Source organism: Magallana gigas, chromosome 2 (assembly GCF_963853765.1).
Source record: "Magallana gigas chromosome 2, xbMagGiga1.1, whole genome shotgun sequence".
Classification (NCBI taxonomy): domain Eukaryota; kingdom Metazoa; phylum Mollusca; class Bivalvia; order Ostreida; family Ostreidae; genus Magallana; species Magallana gigas.
Genome location: NC_088854.1, coordinates 42,917,941 through 42,941,320, shown reverse-complemented (window position 1 = coordinate 42,941,320; position 23,380 = coordinate 42,917,941). Strand labels below are relative to the sequence as shown.

At 33.9% G+C, this 23,380-nt stretch overlaps 1 protein-coding gene and 1 long non-coding RNA gene across 6 annotated transcripts; one reads left to right on the top strand and one right to left on the bottom strand.

Annotated features, from left to right (window-relative positions):
* Positions 1 to 752: 752 nt before the first annotated feature.
* LOC117681319 (uncharacterized) lies at positions 753 to 18,534 on the top strand. 5 transcript variants are annotated; one of them, XR_010711156.1, is made up of 7 exons: positions 753 to 893; positions 6,014 to 6,184; positions 6,343 to 6,404; positions 6,908 to 7,017; positions 10,235 to 10,332; positions 11,150 to 11,269; positions 18,462 to 18,534. It is a non-coding gene; the product is annotated as an uncharacterized lncRNA (long non-coding RNA). The 5 variants fall into 5 exon arrangements; XR_010711154.1 differs by lacking the exon at positions 11,150 to 11,269; XR_004595972.2 differs by lacking the exons at positions 6,343 to 6,404; positions 11,150 to 11,269.
* LOC105330609 (kelch-like protein 3) lies at positions 3,352 to 9,030 on the bottom strand. Its single transcript, XM_034445212.2, has 9 exons — positions 8,881 to 9,030; positions 8,674 to 8,785; positions 7,255 to 8,221; positions 6,902 to 7,007; positions 5,984 to 6,143; positions 4,825 to 5,124; positions 4,124 to 4,301; positions 3,793 to 4,002; positions 3,352 to 3,510 (listed from the first exon to the last, which is right to left on the bottom strand). The coding sequence occupies exons 1-9, from the start codon at positions 9,028 to 9,030 to the stop codon at positions 3,492 to 3,494; spliced, it is 2,202 nt and encodes a 733-aa protein (XP_034301103.2). The 3' UTR covers positions 3,352 to 3,491.
* Positions 18,535 to 23,380: the final 4,846 nt, after the last annotated feature.

The following is a 23,380-nucleotide window of genomic DNA, read 5'->3' as shown; positions in this document are numbered from 1 at the left end:
TTGGTAAGCACAATGAAAAATCATGTTTTAATTAACCATTTTCTATGAAACACGAAGAATAAAAGTAACAGATCACGGAGTTTTGTCCATTTATATCTAGAATGCCTACAGTCTCTCCAAAAACAGCATCAAAGAAGCTCTTGACCTCCTCTTTAAAATAATGTCAAATTGAATATAGGCACCGGGATTACTTTTCCCGTTATTAGATATAGAATGTCAAAAAATTTGACATTATTTTAAAGAGGAGGTCAAGAGCTTGTTTGATGCTGTTTTTGGAGAGACTGTAGGCATTCTAGATATATTTATTTGGTCATAAATGGACAAAACTCCGTGATCTTTTTAGATTTAGATTGTTTTATTATTTTTCTTTACTTGCACAACAAAATCATTTTGATATTTAAAATAGTATAAATACATGTATAGTTACATATATTTCTCTGCGAAAAATTACCAAACTTTGCAGGTCGTTTATTCTACCAAATTCAGAAAAATAACAAGAGAAAAGCTGGCGCCTGTATCCACAATATAAAAAATAGTCCATTTGTCAAATCTGAATATTGATAAATACGCGGGGGTTAATTAAGCATATATGGAATCTGAGTTATATATATGAAAATCACAAATCTCTAAGCAACGAAACGAAGATCAAACACATAAAATACTGAAGACAATTTTTTTTCTCAGAAATAAGTTTGTATTACGTAGATTTACAACTTGATGACGTCACGACTAAAAGTTGAATGTCGTGTGAATTTGATCGGAAAGCATTGTAAACATATTCAAAATATATAACTAATCTAAGAACTCTAATAAAGTATTGTGGTGTGATATATTGAGAATTCAACATAAGGATACTGGGAGAGATGTTAGTTTTATCAATCATTCGCTAAAAGGTATGTAAATTTGCTTTTATTTCTCGGCCAGGCTTTCCTCTGTCGTTGTTTCCGATATAAAAATCCTACTTTATGGAACAGCACTACCGCGTATATATTGAACAATTTAAACATGAAATTTTATACGTTTCGTTATATAGTTTGATCAATACTTATAGATTGAAAAGTGCTGCTAGAATCGCATGTTGTGTTTTGTTTTGATGCAACATACCATATATTTTCCGAGCAAACTTTATAACAGTTGGGAAGGTTTTACGAGAGAGTTGGGTGAATAACTATTGAATTAAGAAGAACATAGAATTCTAGCAGCGGTTTTGATTAAACTGAGATGTTTTGCCTTCACTTTGTATGTTTATTTTATTTTGGAAACCGCAGGTTAGTGTTGTTTTATCTCATTTTTAGTTAAGAAACATACAGTACTTAACCTATTTATAGTTGTCACGTGATAATGCACCAATGTGGCAGTAATGATTGCACTGACATCTATTTGATCTTATTCAAAATAGTTATTTAATTTCACGATTTTGAATATAACAGTCAAAATAAGACTCTAAATTGATTGCCCATATATGCTTCCTTAACACCCCGCGTACTACCTATGCAAAGAAATGGGGTACTCTATATGCAATGTTTTTGCCAAAAAATGACTAAGTTTAACAGCTGATATTTTTCATAAATTATCAGAAATTTAAATCCTAGCAATTTCAATACCTCTGATACATGTATAATTGATCTGCAAAAGAACAACTTCCTATCTTAAAAACTGTACTAGGAGTTATAGATACAATAAGGGTACATTTTTGGCAGCCACTCGCCTGCCCGCCATTTTCACTATTTCAATAATGATTGGAAAAACGGGTTAAAAATTTTCTCTAAAAAATTCTTAGAATTCAGAAGCAATGGAGCTACATGTGACCTCACAGCGGTCTCCAAAACCCCATGCCGCACAAAATATATACCCCCTTGGGAAATTTCTTGATCCGTCTATTTTCTAGAAGAGTACGCATTACCGGTACTTATATTCCAGTTTAAATTTCATGTCAAAATATTAGAGAAATAAGATATTAGGCATTTCTTTAAGTTTTTACAATATCGTATAATACCATGAGAATTATATTACAAAAATTAGTGCATTTGTCACATCGGCAACAATTTTTATATACATGAACCTAAGTGTCGTTCATTAAAAGGTTATTGTAACAGTTTAGCTGAATATTATGTTTATTTTTTGTCCATTCTGGCGATTACGACATGCCTTTTCCCGCAGCAAGGCAGTTGCCATATAAGGTCATGTCAAAATTCGACAAACTTGAAGACATACATTTGTCAATTTGTATCATATCAGATGTGCTATTGCCGAGCCTGAAGATACAAATGCAGAAACTACGGATTGCAAAGTTAAAGGTTTAATTAAATAATGAAAACAATAAAGCTGCAAAATGTGCATCATACGAAGGAACTAAGTCAAATCTTACATGAATTTTATGCCCCAATTTTTTATATGTTACACATCAAAATATCACACTTTTATTATCAGACTCACACACCAACATGATTGCATATTCTGATTTACAAGTTTACATGTCTGGATTTTTGAACACGATTACCCTCCATATGTGTGTGTGTGTTTATTTGTATGTTAAATATGTACATGGTAAACTAATTTTGAATACGTACAAGTTTTCCATAAAAAAAAGTTCATTCAAAATAAAATCTAATCATCATATTACAAATTACTAGTAATTAATTGATATGACTAGGCTTGATAATACTATTGGCCTTCATTTTATTTACTAAAAACCAAGTTAATTAAAATCACTCAGACCCTTTCCCTAGTAATGTATCATATTATATGTAATTACATGTACATTTTTCCCATTAAATTTCTAGAATCTCATTCTAAAATAAACTTTACTTGAAAAATATAGTTTCTTCCCCAGCAGTACTAGACCAATTTTTGCAATGTTTTTCAAAAGAACTGAATTATTGAAGTATCTTGAAGAGTATTCATTTACATTAAATTGAAAGATATACCAAGATATTGTTGAACATTAGGTTCGAGATTGAGATCAATGTTCCTGTGCTTGGAAGCCTCCAGATTCAGAGGATCTTGTTGATTTTTTTACCCTAAAGCAAGGTTTTAAAAAAAGGCTTTGAAATCACTGCATGTTGATACTTTTATTCCATTAAAATTATTTGAGATATATTTTTTAAATAGTTATTAAAAAAATGTTATTAGATCAATTTTCTAAAAAAAAAAAAACCAACCAGAAACAAAACAATCACAATTTGAATATTTTTGAAAAGTATGGTATATTGACTTACAAGAGTACAAGTATTGACCATTTTGCCATAGCAATTAAGCCCAAACAATACGGGTTCTATTTCAAGGCCGGGAATTTTCATACTCATTACATGCAAACTTATAAAATAAATTCAAAGTAAAATAATAAAAAAAAAACCTGAATACCAACAGTTGCATACAATTTAATTACTCTTGCCCCATTTTACATAAATGTTTCTAAAATATCCACTTAAAAAAAAAGTTTAGATTTTAAAATTGTCCTTAAAAAAAACTCCAGAAAAGATGGATGGGCCTCAGTATTTTCTTAACCACCTGAAAACAAAAAAATATGAAAAGATTACTTTATAATCATAATGTGCATTTATGAATTACAAAAACTGTTTAGTATAACTAATCCAGTGAATAAATGAGAAATATAATTTTATCACAATTAAACCTTAAAATAAATACAAAAGCAAAGAAAAATATGAAAAAGTTCACACATTACTTACATCATTTACCTGGTACTAAAATTCATTGATAATAAAGGCAGACAAGTCTTATAAGACAAGAAAAGCTATGATGACCTAGCTTTAATATGACTTCTTTACTTACTTATTGGTTTCCATGTTGTAGAACAATTCAACTTTGTTCTCATAGTAAAAACTGGAGGGCTGCCCATGATTCATTTGACTGTATCCCCCTTTCAGACAAACATTGCCCTCCTCAGCCGAGGTAGAGGCAGCAGCCCTGGGCTCAGGGAGTGCCTTCACATAGAACCAACAATTGGTTCTAGGATTATAACATTCCACCGAAGAAAGCAAGCTGAATTGATGAAAAATATATGAAAATAATTCTAAAAGTTATCACCCAAATTTCTTTCCATTAATTTTAATCAATATTTCTCTTCTTGTCCTGAAAATTGTGAAGACATACTGGTACATACCGATTGCCTTCACCTATTCCACCAATAGCAAATATATAGCCATCTACTTCACAAAGGGAATGCTCCATCCTGGCAATATTCAATGGAGCCACTGGGCTCCACTCTTTGGTCTCGTATGAGTACACCAATACTTTATTGGTGGGGGAGGGACAATCCGAATCTTTGTACCTGGTTCCACCTACAAAAATTGCATAATCAGATCATCTTGCATTGATTTTAACATGATTTGATTTGACAAATATATATTAAAATTTTCTTCAAAATGAAAATTAATTTGGTCAGTTGCAGTTTTTGCTGATTTTGTGACATGCTTTGCCCCAAACCCCGTCAAACTTGAAAGTCCCATGGAAATTTGACCCCCTGGATCTATCTATTACTACAATCTTGAATTCCCCGCCTATAATGATGTAATTACCCAGCTATTATTGCATTTCAAACACAATCTACTATAAGCTAGACCTCCAGACCCCCCTTATATATTTTTATTTCTTCCTTCTACTTCAATTTTTAGAGACAACCCTGGTCATAAGTCAGGCTTCATTATCTAATATTTTGAACTGATGATCAAAGAGAAGGATATCCACAGAGTAGAGACAAAAGAAACACTGGAGAGAACTTCCAATTTACTTCCAGATGTCCATGGTACATGTATTAAGAGTTACTGACATTCTATAAAATGAGGTAGAACTGTATCTACTTACCAACCATGTACCACTGGTCTCCTCCCCATACCATCTCTGTACGAGAATCCCTACCACCATCAGAGAAGGGCATGTCCTGCATTCGATCTCTTTTACTCCTTTTCTTTTTGACATGTTTGTCATTGCATTTTCCCTCCATTATGGAAACATGTTTTTGCTTTGGTTTCCTCCCCATCATACAATCCATGCTTTGTAGTCCAGTCGGGTTGGGATGATTGTTAAAGCCACTGGCTGGCTTTCCAGCCAGCCATGCCAGAACTTTAATGTCATTCTCTTTTTCTTTGTCGTTCATCACAGACCCTAGGTATATATTTATATTTATGATAATATAATAAGCTGTTTTACTTTTAAGGAAGTTCAGTTATTACAAAATAATAAACTCTGGTCATCATATGTACATAATTAGGAAGCAAGTCCCTATCTCTGTTTACCTGAATATCTAACTGCATGATAATGTTTCAACATCAATTTCCAAATTGATAATGAAATTCTTTGTAAAGAAGTTTTCTATACTCTGTCCCTGGGACAGACCGTAATAATAACATCTTCTAAATGAATTTCAAATTTAAATATTTGAAGTGTCTAAAAATTAGGAGCATTAATGCACTTTGATAAGGTTTGTAGTTTAAACCTTGATCAACTTAAATTTGAAAGTATCCAACTATCCATGCCTTTTTGCCAACAACATCAATTGAATAAAGGTGACATAATTAAATGAAATGATTAAAAAGTAGTCATGTACAAATAAGATGGCTATCTAAGCTGTACCTAAATAGTACATTAATTGTTTCCAAGGTAACCACCTACAGTAAAACTCGCTAACAAGGAACTTGGATAATAGAAAAGGTTTAGTTTGGATTTATGAATGAAATTATAATATTTCACCCATCATTTGTACAGTTAAACTTTCTTCTACTAATATAAATAATCATACTCTTTAAGAAATAAAATTCCTTTATCCCAAGAGGTCTTTATACATGTGAATGAGTTTTACTGAATTAAATGATAACTACTGAAAGTCAAACAATGCTACGTGTACTTGTACATGTCAATTTTATTATGATGAGCCTGGAAATATATACTTTTTACGGTTTTATCCTTCTTTTTATATCATTTTCACATCAATTTTTTTGATGGTATGTTGACAATAAAATATTACATTTTGATTCCCTGTATTGCTTGATACAAGGTGCAGAAATGGTGGACCAGCTTTGACTTTGGGAACAGGCATGACGATTAAAATCCTTGATAGCATCTTCAGTCATTAGAACAATGTCATAAGTGACATCGGGTTCCTTGAACTCAGAGCTACAGTGTGTCTATACGGGCAACAGAAAGAAGAAAGACAGAAAAGGAATAGGTCAGAAGAACAGAAATAAAGATAAGAATCATCCTGGAATGTAACATTAAAATGTTGAAATAGCTTATGTTTACAATGCACATTGGAATATTTTTGAATGTAAAATTGAAACATTTCAAGAAAATAATATGATCTACCAAATATATTTATGATTTTAGGCCATCTCAAAAAGAAGTTTTTGTTCTCTCCAAGTCAACAAATAAATAAGAATGTAATTCATGTAGGTATATCTAATAAAATTCTGGGCATCATATTAATCATATTAATTCTTATGCATACAACTTTGAAAAGAAAACTGAATTTCCCTTCTTAAGTTTATGATTATTACGAATCAAGAAAGGGCAAACAACTGAATTTCAAGGTGATTTATAATCATTACAGTCATTCCATTGATTCATTCCAGTGTTGAGTTAAGTTTTTAACATAGATATACTGTACTTACGTTTGATGATACTTTATTTACAAACAGATGATCAATCTATCTAAGCACGATTTGTACGTTGCACATTTAGCAAACCTGATAATGCTGTCAATTCAGTTGTTTATAATTAAAAGAAAAATCATCTTTTATTGTGGAAGTAAAATTATTTTATACTTGCTTGTATAATTCTATATAAATAAAAGAAACTGAAATAAAAAACTTAGCATAAATTATTTTGAAAAGAAAAATAATTCGGTATGTAGTCATGTTATAAAGAAACATAATTATTCATGCACCTTTAGATATTGCTCAACACTCCCTCCACTGTTGGCAAGGCTCCGAGGTTCTTGAATCTCCAGATTCAGAGGGTCTTGCTGGTTGAGGCTGATGGAGGTTTGAACCCTACACCAAGGTATGAAAGATGCATTGAATTCAGATATTCTTTATTACACTGTCATTTTTTTTCAAAATAAAAAGGAGTAGATCCTTTAATATGCATGTTTTACATAACAGACTGGTAATATATATGTATATGCCTTATTACTTATGTTTATGATTAGGTCTATCATTTAATTTCAAGCTATAAACCTATGATTTTTCCTTTTCATATATAAAAAGTAAGGTAATATTGAAGAGTACATGTACTTACCAGTTAGCCATAGTGATCAAGCCCACACAATGGGGGCTCTGCTTAAGGGCGGGGCATTTTATGAAGCATTCCATCAATTGCTGGCTTGATAGGTGTGAGAACCTGACCATGTCCATCACTCTTTCCAGATGCTTCATTCGATCCTCAGGATGGTGAAGCCAACTTACAGCGCTCTCAAAAATGTCCATCTCTGAACTCACATTGAGCCTATCATTGGACAAAATCATGCAGACTGTGTCCACATCTAAGCCAAAGAAAGAGGAACCGTTCCTTATCTCCATAAAATTTTTGGCTATGGCATCCATTAGAATGCTATGAAGTTGCACATCTTTACGACTCCTCATCTTTTTCAAAAGTTCAAGCATGTCATGGTGACTCAGAGAGGAGATTTTCTGCAAACACATCTGTGTGATTTGCTGCACTTCAAACATCCGAGAGAGATCAAGTACCTCATGCAGACAATCAGGCTTCATGGGATTTATATTGCCAGAATAGATGCAATTTAGGAATGCCTTCAATGCACCTTCTGAAACTCCATTAACTCTAATTTGCCTAGGTCTGATAGGTGGCTGAGTAAAGTCCTTGCTGTTAAACAACTTCTCAAACAAAGGACTCTGACTAGCAAGAACGACTTTATGCACTGGGTAAATGATGCTGCCCAGTTTGAATGAAATGTCACATATTTGTTCTCTGTTGTAGATCTCATTCAAATATTTGCCAATATTGGCATAGTGCTTGCTGTTTGAAGCCTGTATATGACCTGAGAGTGGTGCACTACCAGTTTCATTTTCAGTCTTGGGAGATGATCTTTTAAGGTTTCTGGGGACCTCATCATCTGATGCAGTTTTAAGGTTCCTGGGTACCTCATCATCTGATGCAGTTGATGAAACTGAACTTGGTGGAGAAACTGAACTTGGTGGAGAAACTGAACTTGGTGGAGACGGTGTCTGGTTTTGGTTTCTGTCCACTATAATTGTATAAATACATTCCTCAAATAAATGATACCTTCATAACAAAGTTTCTAAATGATTTAAAAATTGAGAAATATTAAAATAAAAATGAATGTATTTTTCTGAAAATCTAATGATCTAAAAGTCAATCCTTTAACAGCCCACCCCCCACTAACCTTCAATAAATTTAATAAATCTCCTGAACTCAGTGTTGGAAGATGTTTCTATTTAATGAAAGCTACATCAAACAGCTGACTATTTTAATCCAATAGAAAATAGATTTGCTATAATAATTGTATTTCTAATAACAAAAAGAAAAAAAAAGGGTTTGATAAAAATATTTTGGGTTGAAGATTGCAAACCTTTTGTCATTTCTTCAGAGAAGGCAAGTAAACTTTTTTTATGGAGAGCCAAGTAAATGCTAACAGGATCCAATAAATATATAAAAGTAAAATGGAAATACCCCTACCTTTCTGCTGAATATTTCTAAATTTCATGGAGTCCAAGACCACAGACCCAGAGGAAGAAGTTTCAGATGTAGAAACTCTAGATGTAGAAGCTCCTAGGGCAGCTTTTTCAGCCTTAAATAATATGAATGTATTTCAAACAATAAAAAAAATTAGATTAATAACAAATGTAAATAGAAACATTTCTTTCATTTTAAGCAAAAACTTACTTCCATCCTCTCTTGCCGCTTCCTCTCAAGCCAGCAGGCCTGAGGGTCGGCATCCTCTTTGCTCATGAAGCTGTACCAAACGTCCCGATTTACTACAATCGGTTCACGCTTTGGCAGGACTTCACTTGTCACAATCATAGTGTCCTTCATCTTTGGACACGATGAATTTCAAAAAATCTAATATTGCCTTTCAAATTTCTGAGGTTTAATAGTAATTAAAGAATAAAAATAAATTTACAGTTGATAAACTGTTCCAATTGAACGATGTATAACCACACACGAGCACCGGACACTTTCGACGAATCGATGGGCGAAGGCAAAGATTGATAGTATTCACAAACTATCAATCTTTGGGAGTCACGAAAACGCAGCTTCTCTCTAGCAATACCTTTACGTAACTAAGGAAGTTTAAACATGCCCGCGCATTTAACTTGAAATGGCAGGAAGTAGCATAATATCTTGTTTTTTCGTTGAACAAGATATTTCCGGATTTTTGCAAATAACAGACAAATGAAAAGTCGATCAATGCATGTAGCATGTAGATTTTTATAGTATATAGTATTATAGTATTAAATAAAGCAAGACAATCGGAAAAACGCAAATATCCTTAGTTACATATAAGATATATCTTCAAAGATACGATACACGGATATATCGTATCGATATACTTATAGAAAATATACCCTTTTCCGCCCTATCCGATATAAACAGAAATTTCGCCTACCGTGTGATATAAACCCTAGGGGTGTGATATAAGATTTATATTACATCTCTCTTCGGCAATCTTCGGATGTTATATCACACCCCTGACGGTCCTCGGGCGAATATACAGAGACCTTGGGCAAATATAGGATGTGATATAAAAATTGCAATGTAATAATCTAAAAATGAACTGCATGAAATGCTTTGGGATCAATTTATAATGAATATAACAGGATGGGAAGGAGAGGGAGGTGGGACAAGTACTAATTAAAAATACCACCACCACCCCCTTTAATTGATAAACGGGGGGGGGGGGGGGGGCAAATAAAGTAATAATTATAAAGGTCGACGTAAGTATCAACCCATTTAATTGATACTCTTTCAATAACAAAGAAAGTGGTCAGTATATGTATATATAACAATTTTGAAATATACTTTACACGTTAATTTTGTTTTAGTGATAATTATAATTCAATTTCTTATATGGTTATATAACCATAGGCTAGATAATTATATATTGATCGCCCATAGGCGTCGGAACCGGGGGCTGGGGGGGGGGGGGGGGCTTTGCCCCCATCCCCCCTACTTTTTTTTGCAAAGTTATAAGCTTTACCATACCCTTACCCATATTTTTTTTTTTTTGCTTGTCAAGATTTCTGAAAAGGTGAAGCCCCCCTTTCAATTTGCTGTCAACTAAAGCTGTGAAAAAAGAGGTACATGGACCACATTGCTCACCTGAGGAACATTAAGGTATGATAAAATCAGCTTTCAAAAGTAGTAATAATACGAACTATCTGGACTGTGAATGTAGTATAATACATGTAGATCCTGTACAAATATAATCCATTTTTCACCCTGGATATTCTTATGTTTATAATCAAGTCCCTTTTCTTACACGATGATTTTTAAGGTCATGTCACATGTTGAGCATCAGTTCTGAAAAAGATCCTCAACAATTGTTTATATATTGGATAAACCTACATCAAACTCTGAACCTCTTGTGAGGCCCAAATATTGTCCAGGGGCCAAAGTCTAAACAATTTTAACGAATCAGCAATTTGTCAAAACGCTTGCATATAAATAAAACCTTATATTAAAACATTTCAGTTTTTTGTGAATAATTAAAATGTTTTCCTTTGCAAAATTGGACCCCCAATGTGCCCCCGTCCTACTCCTCAAGATTTTGATTGGAATGAATTTGAATCTACATCATCTGAGGTTGCTTTCATTAATGTTACAGCTTTTCTAGGCAAATGATTTTTAGAAGATTTTAAAGATTTTTCTATATAATTATATTCAACGTACATTTTGCCCCCCCCCCCATCCCCATGTTTTGACCCCAAACTATCCCCGGGGATCATGATTTGAAAAAACTTGAATCTGCTCTACCTGAGGATGCTTCAAGATAAGTTTCAGCTTTTCCTGGCTGATTAGTCACTGAGAAGAAGATTGTTAAAGATTTACTCTATATATTCCTATGTAAAAGTTCAACTCCGCAAGTGGCCCCACTCTAACCCGTGGGTCATGATTCTCACAACTTTGAATCTTCTCCTCAAGTATAATTAAGGGTGCTTTGTGTCAAGTTTGGTTGAAATCGGCTCAGTAGTTCTGGAGAAGATGTTGAAAATGTGAAAAGTTGGCAGACAGACGGACGACAAACAAAATGTGATTAGGAAATTCAGTTCAGGTGAGCTAAAAAGACCTTAACATATAATCAGTCAGTTTTGGGAGAGGGCCGTCTAAGTTATGGAACTTGTGCCCAATCCCAATTGTATTTTTGTACAATAAAAATATGTTCAAATCAATCAGTCAGTTAAACATCTATGGTAGTCAAGGGTTGCAGAAACTCGTGGCCAGGGAGGATTACAGATAAATTGTTGATTTTGGATTGGAGCTAGATTTGAAGGCCGTGTGCACGTCTCTTCTCCTTTTTCTTCATGGTATTTCCTCCATGACTATTTTCTCAATTTTCTTCCAATAAACAATGGACATTTTGTATCACTCGATTGGCGTCAAACTCAATTAAACGATTCAATTAACTTATAAAAAATCGTTATATTTTTTTTTGTATTAGAAATTTAACTTTCTTCAAACTGAATTGTAATTCATCGTATCATCACAATCTGATTAAAATCGGATATTCTATGCTCCCGTTTATATGATATGTTACTACGTACATGTAGCAACTATATCATATTATAAACGGTAGCATTGAGGATCAATGGATAAGATTAAAATCAGATTAATACTGTAGAATCATTAACTTTCGTGGGGGCCAATTTTCGTGGATTGCTTAAATTTTACAACTTCGTGAGGACGTAATTTCGTGTATTCTCTCAAACATACAGAGGAAATATGACTTTATTACCCTAATTTATTAATTCGTGGAGGATGTTAATTCGTTGATGAGAGGTACCCACGAATTCCACGAAAATTGAGCCACCACGAAATCTAATGATTCCACAGTATCAGATTTTGACTTTGAAGTTCAAGAATTTTGTATACTTATTACCAATTCAAAACAGCAACTACTCTAAATATATAGAGTTGCAAATACTCAACAATTGGCGTTTGTAATAATGCCCGTTAAGTTTGTTTTTAAGCAATACCCTATGACGATGGCTTATATTCTATGATAGTACTGCATATAATAAAGTAATTTGAGGTTGATGCTTGATAGTGATCCTAAATTGCTACTTTGCTTTTCATTGAAAATTCTAATTATTTTAAATATAAAAACTCGGATGAATTATTTTGTCAGTTTCATTCAGCTTACACGAGATCTTTGAAACGATGACACAACTTCCCTGTTCATTCTAGTACATTTAAATCGGGTTCTGACAATATATAAATCGGACTTTTCCTTCCCCATTATCAAGTTTTCGTCCGCAGAAAATAATTCTAAGTGAAACTTAAGTGAGATATAATCTTCATTATATTCATATCTCTCTTTATTGAAAAAGTTCCCAAGATAGTAAATCTATGTAAGCCAAGGAATTACAGAGCTCTCTCTCTCTCTCTCTCTCTCTCTCTCTCTCTCTCTCTCTCTCTCTCTCTCTCTCTCTCTCTCTCTCTCTCTCTCTCTCTCTCCAGTAATTCTTGTCACAAATGTACGAAATTCATTTAAAAAAGATTGACATCGATAGACCTTTTAGACTCTACCGTAAACAAGGGAGTTGATTTTCAACCCACCCCCCCCCCCAAAAAAAAAAAACAAAAAAAAAACCAAAAAACAAGCAAACGAAACCAAAAACAGACGCGTACCATTTTTACAGATTTATGTTCCAACTTTAAATCTACTAATAGCTTAAAATTCCTATATAGACAAAATGCATAACTTATAAGCGATTAAAATTCATTAAAATCACAGCAACTCGTGAACATTATTGCGCCAAGTTGAAATAAAAACATACGTGATTGAAAAATGCTCGACTAGTTACGAGCATATCAATCTTAATGGACTCCCGATGAGGCGGACAATAAGCAGATACATTTTAATTTTTATAAACATATGTGTAATCATTTAAATTCGTGGGGCCAATTTTCTTGGATTGCGGATTTTTTCCTTATTTGTGGGGATGTAACTTCGTGGATCCGTCGGTTTTCGGTTTTAGTAAGAAAATTAGCTCCTCAAAATTTGTTTTCGTCGAGGATGTAAATTCGTGGAGGAGGTTAAATAAGAATACCACGAAAACTGAAGCACCACGAATTCTAATGATTCCAAAGTAGTACAGAAACACCCTTCAACTATCAAGTTTAATGTACAGTACAGCTCACGAGTATCCCGACACCCACCGTGTAAAAAACACGGTGGAAAACGGTCTGTGTCGCACCGTGCACACGGTGTGACACCGTGTATGTGTATTGGAAAATTCAAGAAAAAGCACCGTGTCGCACCGTGGCCGCCTGTGTAACTCCGTGGCCACTGTGTTACTCCGTGGATATCGTCACCTGAGACGTTGATAGAAATAGCGTACGTTTAGAAATAAAGAAATTATGGCTAAACAAGGGTTGAAACATATATATCCTTTTCACATTAAAAAAAAAAAGAATGTCGACTTAAGTTGCACGGACCCAGAAAATTGTCGAGGCTGTCAACGTGAAGTTAATTTTTTGTGATCTGAAAACTCGACGTAAATGGGTACCTTTTAATTCATTTATACTTAAATAAATTGAAATAAATTTACCAAAAATATTTAATAATCAATTAATATATAATCAAAATTCAAATCAATTTAATTCATCTTGGTTTTTTTCCCCTAAACACACGTGATGTTGTAACTGACGATCCTATTAAAATGTCGGGAGCTTAAACGTCTTATTTCTGTTATCTGTATACACTTTCTGATTTATCAATTAATTTACAGCCTTTCTTTAAACCAATTAAAAATGAGAAATAAAAACATTTCAGATCATGTTTTTCTAAAAACATGTGCTGTTGATGTGCTGTGGTAAATAACAACCCCATATTACCGGTGACTCGAATAATTTGGACTTCAGCTATTTATGTAGCAATAAATAAACAAAAAATCACTTTTATATTATAGATTATAGATAAATACATGAACAAACTCTTGTTAAATTATATTCAAGCATCGTACTTGTATTAAAAATATTCCCGCATTTCATAAAATAATTTTCAACTTTATTTCCGTATAGCTGGTAATGGCCTCGTGATTTCACATGAAAAAAAAAACACTCGTGCGATGTACGGAAGCTGATCAGATACACAGCATTGTCTTTCATCTTGGGTTCTATACATAACAGGTGTTATTGTCTGTCTTGTTAGGTGTCATTGGAATTTACAACTAACTTTGTGTATATTTGGACGTCTGAACAGGTGTACTCGAGATGCCGTTATTCACACCTTTCCGCGAACACCTGTTTGGTAACTCATCACAACCCGTCTTGTGTATGGTCTGAATATATCTTCCTTCTACTTTGTTAGTTCAATGATTTTTCCTAATCTCTAACAAACAAAAAACATTGTCTGTAGATATGTACACAAACAACTACACGTAAGACTTTCGGTGCGTGGATCCGGGGAACAATTCAGCAACTCTATAAATGCGTGAATTTCAAAGTATTAACTTGCGATAAGAAATTATTTACCGGGAAATATTTACCGGGTACACATACATGTATATACGAAAAAAACCTGATTGATTAAAAAAGATGAATGAGATAATACCGGTCACTTTTTGCAAGCATTTAGAACACACAACTTTATTGATGTGAAATAGCGGCGAAATTTTAACGAAAAATCTTATTACATCGTGAACTTTACAAACTTTTAGTCATTGTGTTGAAATCGTTATTAAAACAATGGATCTAAAATAAATGAATTAAATTTATACAAATAGAACTCTGATAATTCTAAAATGATTGCACAAAAGTACGGAGAGAGAGAGAGAGAGAGAGAGAGAGAGAGAGATATTTTGAGTTTACAACGTAATATTCCAACCAACCCTCATACATGCAGTATAAGAATAAAGACACTAAACATTACAAACACTGAATACTTTATTGTTAACCATTTTTATATTTTGCGGACTTAAAAAAACAATAGAACGGCATTTTTCCATATCATGGAAGGAGCACGTGGTCTATCTCGCGGGCTGATTTGATTGACAGGGATAGCACGTGGACCCTGACTGCATATATTCTATCGCAATTTTAGGTAAAAGGGTTCAATATAATGGAAACTATAAATCTAACTTATTACACTGAATTACAAGTAAAATGTACTTAAATTAAACTCATACTGGTATTCTCTCTCTCTCTCTCTCTCTCTCTCTCTCTCTCTCTCTCTCTCTCTCTCTCTCTCTCTCTCTCATATGACGATCATTAAACAATCAAACAGTAATTATTGCAATACTGAGTAAACTGTAGTTTCTTGGAACACAAATAAATTCTAAACTCAAGTTGCTATAAAGATGAAATTAAAAAAATATCAAGTACCGATCCACGGATTCTTAGCGCTATTAATATGTACCGTGCGGTACTACAAGGTACAAGTACATCAGACATATGTATAAAAGAAAGAAAATTTGAAAATATATTAGATATAAAGCTGTATAATTATATTACTTAGAGAAAGTACATTTGTTTTCGACAACCCGTTAGATTTGTTATCGTTGAATAGAGTATAAGTGAGAAAGAGCACAGTTATGGTTCTATGCACTATTGAAACTGCCAAACTACAGTAACTACGATTACTACTACGTTTAAAAACGGACTGAAACAAAAACTTATGGAACCGTTTATTTGAATGTTAAAAAGGAAAAGAAAGTGTTAGAGTTTTAATTGATCAAACTTTTATGTGGGCGATATCGATTTTTAATATCAACAAAAATCAACCCGTCTGAAAATTGCGTGCCTAAGAATTTTATTTATTTCTATTTCTTTGTCTTTTTCTTTCATTCTCTTACGTACATCAATAAATATTTTATTCTTTATAAGTTTTATTCCTAAATCCTCCTTTTTTCACAGGTAAATACCGCGTGTTACACCGTGTTACTGTCCGTATTGCATCGCGTTGCACCGTGTCGCACCGTGTTTTTTATCGTTCCGTGGCCGTAACAGAGAACAATAGATCAAAGGTACCGACACTTCCACGCTCAGCGTGGACTTTCAAACACGGTGGTCGGTGTTTTTGTCGGGATACTCGTGAGCTGTACTGTAGGATTCGTATATGTTTTCGGCACACCAGGTTGACAGGATGTTGAATTGTCTAATCACGTACATACTGGTATATCATACATACTTATAACAAATATAAGCCCTCCCACCTACTATCTTTATATATCTCTTTTTTTCAAAATATTACGAAGGATTAGGGTTGTTTGCAGCCTCTGTAACACTCCTCTAAATATGCCACTGCAAGCAGATCGTAAACTAAACCCTTGGCTTGCGAAGATGGGAGATGGAGTGTCACCAATATACACTCTTTGTTCAACCGTGAATTTAAGAACGACGCACGATGCGACAGACGAAATAAATAACGCACACATGCATGCTTTATCTAGGTGTCTAAATGACAACAAATGGATATGTAGAAACAAGATGACCTTGTATTAATATCCCATTATGTGCGTGTCGCCAAATCAGACTTGAACGTCCAAGTGAATACTTTGTGTCCAATTAAAAAAATGTGGAGTATTTACTAAGAACGAAATATACTATAAGACGTTTTTTGTCGTTTAATGTTTTCTTTTGTACTAAAGTTTGTACTAAAGTTGCGTCGTCAGCGATTACCATCAGTGTTCCGGTCGGAGGTAGCGACAAGTGTTTTCCCTAGATAGGCTCATGAAAGACATTGTGGTTAACCTAATTTCACACTATCAAGAAAAAATATCTCAAAAAGGAAAAAGTTCATAAAAAGCTCCATTTTGGGAGAACTCTAAAATGCGGTCGGTTTGATGTTCACCTTAATCAATTCTCAATGATTTCAATGAAAAAAATCGGTTTTATTATTTCTTTAACTACTGGGTATTTTCTCTTATATTCCAAAATGAAACCGACAAGCAATTAAAATACTAAACAACCTCATGGTACCGGGTAAAATAAACCCGATCTCCTAGTTTTATGAAAGTGATTTGCCCGCGTATGAACAAAAGGTTGAATCACCAATACGCAAAAAGTATTCATCACAATGGTACGTTTGTAAAAAAAACTTTTCTAAAGGTATATTTTTTAGTTTATTGTTGATTCGAATGCTTATGATGAATAAAATTGATATTCAATTTGTTATGTATATATTATGCCTTATTTTCTTAAAACAGATTGGGTATTACTTTACGTAATTCCATTTTCTGCTTCTTATTTCACATCCTTAAATACATGTAACTGTTTCTATCAAAATCATTGTTAGAATTGATTCTGATAAATAAATTCCATTTGAATATGATTAAAATTAAACTAGAAGCAATTCCCGACGAGAATAAGAATCGGATGAATTTATCGGTTGATACACAATCTTGACGACACAATTTTTTTTTCATTGTAATGAAATCAGGAATGGCACCATTAATTGCTACCGCTATGTCCCGCTCGAAGACTAAAAAAGACAGGGTCTATAAAGCTTAAGAACCTATTATTACATCATTGTTTCTTATATATAAATGTATATTTAAGGAATAAGGAATCATTCTTTGAGTATTATGAGGTGATCAAATGCGATCGGGGTTGTCAAATTCAATAAGTTATGATCGAGAGATTTGATTACGCCCGACCGTATTTGATCACCTCATATTCAAAGAGTTATTACTTATACTTATACCGGTATAATTTTTAGCAATTGTACGATCAAATATTAAAATTAACAATAATGAACTGTATTGGACAAAACATAATAAAATCGAAATCAAACAAAATAAAAAAAGTGTTATTACAAACTAAGACACGGGAAAATGTAAATATCATCAGAAACACTCGCGGTTCAAGTGGGAACTTGGACAAGATGATTTAGATACCGAGCTGTGGCATCCGTATCTAGTTGGGGCCTTGTGTTTTTAATCTGTTTTCTCTGTGGTAACCATGGACTATATGTAACATTTTACTAAGACCCAAATTTCCTTTACTGATTTCAGTGAAAATGTGTACAATTTTAAATTCTAATATAAACTGTGCTATTATTTATTTAAGGAATAAGGAGTCCTTCTTTGAGTATTATGAGGTGAAAATTTTGGTCGGGGCGTGATCAACTCCAATAAAGCCCGAAGGGCTTAATGATAGATTTGATCACGCCCCGACCGAAATTATCACCTCATAATATTCAAAGAATGATTCCTTATTACTTCTATTTATATAAGTTTAAGCCATCGTATGATTAAATTTTTAAATACAAATAAACAACTTTTATAGACATTTTTTTTCAGAGACATGTATGACGACATTCTGAAAAATTTACCTAAAGAAAATTAGCAACAGGATTAAAGAGCATCGCGATGATGTTGGTTGCAAAAAGGAGGACGATGTAATGACACACATTGACTGATCACCACTCTGGAGCCTTCAACAGATCTAGATGCGTAGGCAGCGGATGTAGTGACATCCATTGATCAAACCTGAGGATAGTGTCAAATATGTTAAAGGCGTGACCCAAAATGAAGTTGTGCAGAGTTTTTATCAGCAAACACAATTCATGCCCCATGCTTGTTATTTTTGCTCGTTATGAGGTTCACATACAGTTGAATTTCTCTGGCAGCGCCTAACAAGGAATATTATTCAGTGTTTTTAAGGTGGTATGGGATATCTCCATATTGCGACATATTTCCGATTGAAATAAATAGAAAATCAAGTATAATTTTATAAATCTTATCAAATTTAAATTATTTTGATTAGTGTGTACTTTCATCCACATTAATATTGACAGTCAGGTGTCCCATACCACCTTAATTATTTAAGATATTTCCGTATTTGCAGTGTCATGTGACCTGAAATTTTTTGGATAGTAGCTCTTTTTTTTAATCACAAGATTGCCCGGATATGACATGATCGAATGCCCGTCAATGAAAACCTTTCCTTCTCGCATATAGGGAGTATACTTCTTCAAGTTGAAGGTTTTTCAAATGAAACATCGGATCTAGAGCAGCCATGCATACTCCTATTAAAATATTTCTAAAAACAATACTGAAATTTCTTATTGCTCTTACTGTCTTACAAATCAATAACATAGATTTGAATACCTTAATAAGCAATACATTATAGTAACAAATAAAGATTATCATCTAGCTTGGTGAGATTTGTATTGCACGCTAAGATGTTTGTACCTGCACCCTCCAAAAGTCCACACTTTCAATGCTCTGCGAGATTAAAATTATCCGCTATTTGTCTAACCAAGATTTGATAATAACCGATAAAAGCTTGAACTGTTCATCGGAGATTCCTATTCCCAACTGGGATTGCTTCCGACTCCGTTCTCCCACATCTAAGTGGGATATATCGGAATCCATTTAATTTGATCAATTCTTCTACAGCCACTGGCCCGGTACAAATTATGAATAATATCTAATTCGTCTCATTATATATAATATTATCTAAGACATCAGATTAACGTTTCCTTTTAGCGTGCTTTTGTTTGTCGAAAGTCAAGGCTATATGTACAGTAAAAGTACACTGGATACAAAACCCCCAGGCTTGGTCCAAAGAACCATACGAATGTCTTCGTATGTTGAAGATAATGTACATGTTTACAGAGCGTGTCAACAATTACCCTACCGAGGGCTTCATCATTCTATTTCATCACACACATCCAGTAAATGCAGTTTTATTCAGTGTTCTAATCAAAGTAAAAAGTAACAATGATTTTTTATCAAAGATTTTACAGCATAATATAGAACCATTTTAACAAAGCTTGGACTTTGGGTAGTTGTGTCAAACAGCATTGTGGCGTAGGCCTCTCTATTTCATCCATGGCTCTTTGAAATCAACAAGATATGACTGGCTTTTGAGCTAAGACTACACAATTTGTGTCTATTTCACGTGAAACCATTGCCAATTTCAACTTGTTTTTGTGCAAGAAATAGGTAGTTACATACTACTGAATGTCCAAGGTCTTGTTAAAATGGTTCTAAGAAATAAGACCTACAAGACAGAATTGGTTACATCACGGATGTAGGATCCTCAATTGAAACAACATATAGCCTTATACTTTATAATTCTACACTCAGATATCATTCCTTTACTAAGTATTCAGATCAGCAGGTACAACCAGTAAAAGTTTTTACTGTTTATTTTTTTGGTACAAGAAATGGATCCGGTGTACTATAATGTCTAAAAGGAACATCATTCACAAACAAACTGGAATTGGGTTAAATTTTATTTCAAATGTATTTTAATTTATCATGAAGCAACAAATTTTATCATATAAAAGTTTTGAGATAACGGGTATATAATTTATATAATCCTGTTTACAAATACCGTAAACAATTGTTTTAACTATAGTATAATGTATTACTCTTAAACAACAAGAGGCCCATGGGCCACATCGCTCACCTGAACAACAGTTCCTTGTAACATTCTATTTCATAGCATATGTTATTTCTATTTTAAACTTTGAAACCCTTTCTGGGGCCCCAGTATTGGTCTGGGGTTTATGATTGGCTTTAACAACTACACTATTTGAGGATCCTTGCATTGTAATCTCACAAACTGTAGCATTGTAGTTCTCAAGAAGAAATTTTTTAAACAAACTCCATATATATTTCTATCTTAAACTTTGAACCCCATCTGGGGCCTCAGTATTGGTCTGGGGGTCTTGGGGCCTCAGTATTAGTCCGGGGGTCACGATTTTACCAATTTAGAATCTACAATAGCCAATGATTCTTGCATAGTAATCTCACAAACTGTTGCACTGTAATTCTTGAGAAGAAGATTTTTAAACATGTTCCCTATATATTTCTATGTTAATTTTGAACCCCTTCTTGGGCCCCAATATTAGTCTGGGGGTCACGGCTTCCACAATTAAGAAACTTTACAATTTGAGAATGCTTGCATAGTAATCTCACAAATTTAAGCATTGTAGTTCTCCTCCATAAGATTTTTAAACATGTTCCCTCCTATCTTTCTTTGTGAAACATTGAACCCCTTCTCCTGGGGCCCCAGTATTAGATCGCTTCTATATTTTAAAGTTTTCACTATTTGAGGATCCAAGTAAAGTAATCTCACAAAGTATGACATTGTAGTTCTCGAAAAGATTTTTTTAATCATGTTTCCTATATATTTCTATGTTAAATTTTGAACCCCTCTTGATGCCCCAGTAAAAGTCCGAGGGTCATGATTTTAACAATTTAGAATCTACAATTGCCAATGTATGCATAGTGATATCCCAAACTGTTGCATTGTAGTTCTTAAGAAGAAGATTTTTAAACATTTTTTTTTATATATGTTAAACTTTGAACCCCGCCTGGGGGCCCAGTTTATGCCCGGGGGTCACAATTTTAACAATTTTGAATCTTCACTATACATACAAGCTTATGTATAAATTTTGGCATTTCTGGTGCAGTGTTTCTTGAGGAGATGATTTTAAAACGTTTATCCTATTTATTTCTATGTTAATCTTTGAACCCTGCCTGGAGCCCCAGATTTAGTACGGGGGTCATGATTTTTATAATTTTGAATCTTCACTATACATACAAGCTTTTGTATAAATATTGGAATTTCTGGTGCAGTGGTTCTTGATATGAAGATTTTTAAACAATTTTCCTACATATTTCTATGTTTAAGTTGTAGCCTGGACCGCCTGGGGCCCCGGTTTTGGTCCGGGGGTCACGATTTTTACAATTTAGAATCTTCACTATATATACAAGCTTTTGTGTAAATGTTGGCATTTCTGGTGCAGTGGTTCTTGAGAAGACGATTTTTAAACATTTGTCCAATGTATTTCAATGTTAAACTTTGAACCCCGCCTCTGGCCCCCGTTTTGGTCCAGGAGTCACGATTTTTATAATTTAGAATCTTCACTATTATAATATATACAAGCTTTTGTGTAAATGTTGGCATTTCTGGTGCAGTGGGTCGTGAGAAGATGATTTCTAAACATTTTTCCTATGTATTTCCATGTTAAATTTTGAACCCTGCCTGGGGCCCCAGTTTTGGTCCGGGGGTCACGATTTTTACAATTTAGAATCTTCACTATATATACAAGCTATTGTGTAAATTTTGGCATTTCTGGTGCAGTGGTTCTTGAGAAGAAGATTTTTAAACATTTGTCCAATGTATTTCAATGTTAAACTTTGAACCCCGCCTGGGGCCCCAGTTTTGGTCCGGGAGTCACGATTTTTACAATTTATAATCTTCACTACATATACAAGCTTTTGTGTAAATTTTGGCATTTCTGGTGCAGTGGTTCTTGAGAAGAAGATTTTTAAACATTTGTCCTATGTATTTCCATGTTAAATTTTGAACCCTGCCTGGGGCCCCAGTTTTGGTCCGGGGGTCACGATTTTTACAATTTAGAATCTTCACTATATATACAAGCTATTGTGTAAATTTTGGCATTTCTGGTGCAGTGGTTCTTGAGAAGAAGATTTTTAAACATTTGTCCTATGTATTTCAATGTTAAACTTTGAACCCCGCCTGGGGCCCCAGTTTTGGTCCGGGAGTCACGATTTTTACAATTTATAATCTTCACTACATATACAAGCTTTTGTGTAAATTTTGGCATTTCTGGTGCAGTGGTTCTTGAGAAGAAGATTTTTAAACATTTGTCCAATGTATTTCAATGTTAAACTTTGAACCCCGCCTGGGGCCCCAGTTTTGGTCCGGGAGTCACGATTTTTACAATTTAGAATCTTCACTATACATACAAGCTTTTGTGTAAATATTGGAATTTCTGGTGCAGTGGTTCTTGAGAAGAAGATTTTTAAACATTTTTCCAATGTATTTCCATGTTAAATTTTGAACCCGGCCTGGGGCCCCAGTTTTGGTCCGGGGGTCTCGATTTTTACAATTTAGAATCTTCACTACATATACAAGCTTTTGTGTAAATATTGGCATTTCTGGTGCAGTGGTTCTTGAGAAGAAGATTTTTAAAGACATGCACCCAATTTTCACTGTTTCGTAATTATCTCCCCTTTAAAAAGGGTTGTACCCTTTATTTTAACAATTTAGAATCCCCTTTTCATAAGGATGCTTTGTACCAAGTTTGGTTAAATTTGGCCCAGAGGTTTTTGAGAAGAAGTCAAAAATGTGAAAAGTTTACAGACGGACGGACAGACAGACGGACGGACGGACGGACGGACGACGGATGATCAGAAAAGCTCACTTGAACCTTCGGTTCAGGTGAGCTAAAAAC